Genomic DNA, 1,483 nt, shown 5'->3' on the forward strand with positions numbered 1-1,483 from the left:
TATATGGAACAGTTGGAACTAACACTGCCATGGTCTCCTTTTGGAGCCATGTTTCAAACTCTAATTTTTGAGCACATTTTGTTGCGTGGCTCCAGAACCAGGCTTACTATGCATAAAATGTATCTTCTAATAATTACAAAAACTCCTCTATTTATGAACTAAGAAAAATTCTTTGACAAATTATAATGCCAGGGTTGCCAGTGGAACATTTTGGGGAGTCATTGTGAGGTCACGGTAAGCAAATGTTCTGACCCAGCCATCCATCTGATTGCAGGGCCTGTGACGGCACTTCTACATGGTATTCTGCCCCTCAGGTCATCATGTCAGACTCCAACCACACCAGCACCTCCTTGTTCCTGACGGGCCTCCCGGGCCTCGAGGCTGTGCACACCTGGCTCTCCATCCCCCTGTGTGCCATGTATGTGGCTTCTCTGGCAGGGAATAGCCTGATCCTGTGGGTGGTGAGGACAGAGCCCTGCCTGCACCAGCCCATGTACTACTTCCTATCAATGCTGGCAGTGACTGACCTGGGCCTGTCTGCCTCCACGCTGCCCACCATGCTCCCTCTCTACATGGTGGGTTCCAGGGGGCTGGCTGTGGATGTGTGCCTGGCCCAGCTCTTCTTCATCCACACCTTCTCCATCATGGAGTCCTCTGTGCTGCTGACCATGGCCTTTGACCGTTTTGTGGCCATCAGCAACCCCCTGCGCTATGGCACCATCCTCACCAGCCCCCGGATTGCCAGCTTGGGCCTGGCCATCGTGGTGCGCAGTGTCGGTCTGCACATCCCGGCCCCCATCATGCTGAAGAAGCTGCCTTACTGCCGGAGCCACCAGCTCTCCCACTCCTACTGCCTGCACCCGGACGTCATGAGGCTGGCCTGTGCTGACACCCATGTCAACAGTGCCTATGGTCTCTTTGTGGTTCTCTCCACGCTGGGTGCAGACTCAGTGCTCATTGTTCTCTCCTATGGGCTGATCCTCCAAACAGTGCTGTCCATTGCCTCCAGGGCTGAGCGCCTCAAAGCTCTCAACACCTGTGTCTCCCACATCTGTGCTGTGCTGCTGTTCTACACACCTATGATTGGCCTGTCCATGATCCACAGATTTGGGAAACGGGCTTCATTGCACAGCCGTGTGCTGCTCTCCTACCTGCACTTTCTTATACCTCCAGTACTCAACCCAGTTGTTTACACCATCAAAACTAAGCAGATCCGACTGAAGATTCTACACCTCTTCCGGTCAGGTGAGGCTGGCATCAGACACACCCAGGGTCAGTAAATCCCTGGTGAAGAGAGAAAAAGAAATAGAGACTTCAGTCATGCTTGCTGTTTAATGAGCTATGAACACATAGTGAGTTCCATAGTGAGGAGACGAATGTAAGAAAGGGATGCCATCTGTCTTCATGTGACTTCCATATGATGTCTCATTATGGGAAGAAATGATCCACATTCTACTCTGCCTAGCTTTTCACTAAACGAGGT

General features: G+C 51.8%; 1 protein-coding gene across 1 annotated transcript; it reads left to right on the forward strand.

Annotated features, from left to right (window-relative positions):
- The first annotated feature begins 320 nt into the window (after window positions 1-320).
- Window positions 321-1,280, forward strand: LOC105811345 (olfactory receptor 51G2-like). Its single transcript, XM_012645525.1, has one exon. It carries the CDS (start codon window positions 321-323, stop codon window positions 1,278-1,280), a length of 960 nt encoding a protein of 319 aa, XP_012500979.1.
- Window positions 1,281-1,483: the final 203 nt, after the last annotated feature.

This window comes from Propithecus coquereli, unplaced genomic scaffold (assembly GCF_000956105.1).
Source record: "Propithecus coquereli isolate 6110/MARCELLA unplaced genomic scaffold, Pcoq_1.0 Scaffold235, whole genome shotgun sequence".
Taxonomy (NCBI): domain Eukaryota; kingdom Metazoa; phylum Chordata; class Mammalia; order Primates; family Indriidae; genus Propithecus; species Propithecus coquereli.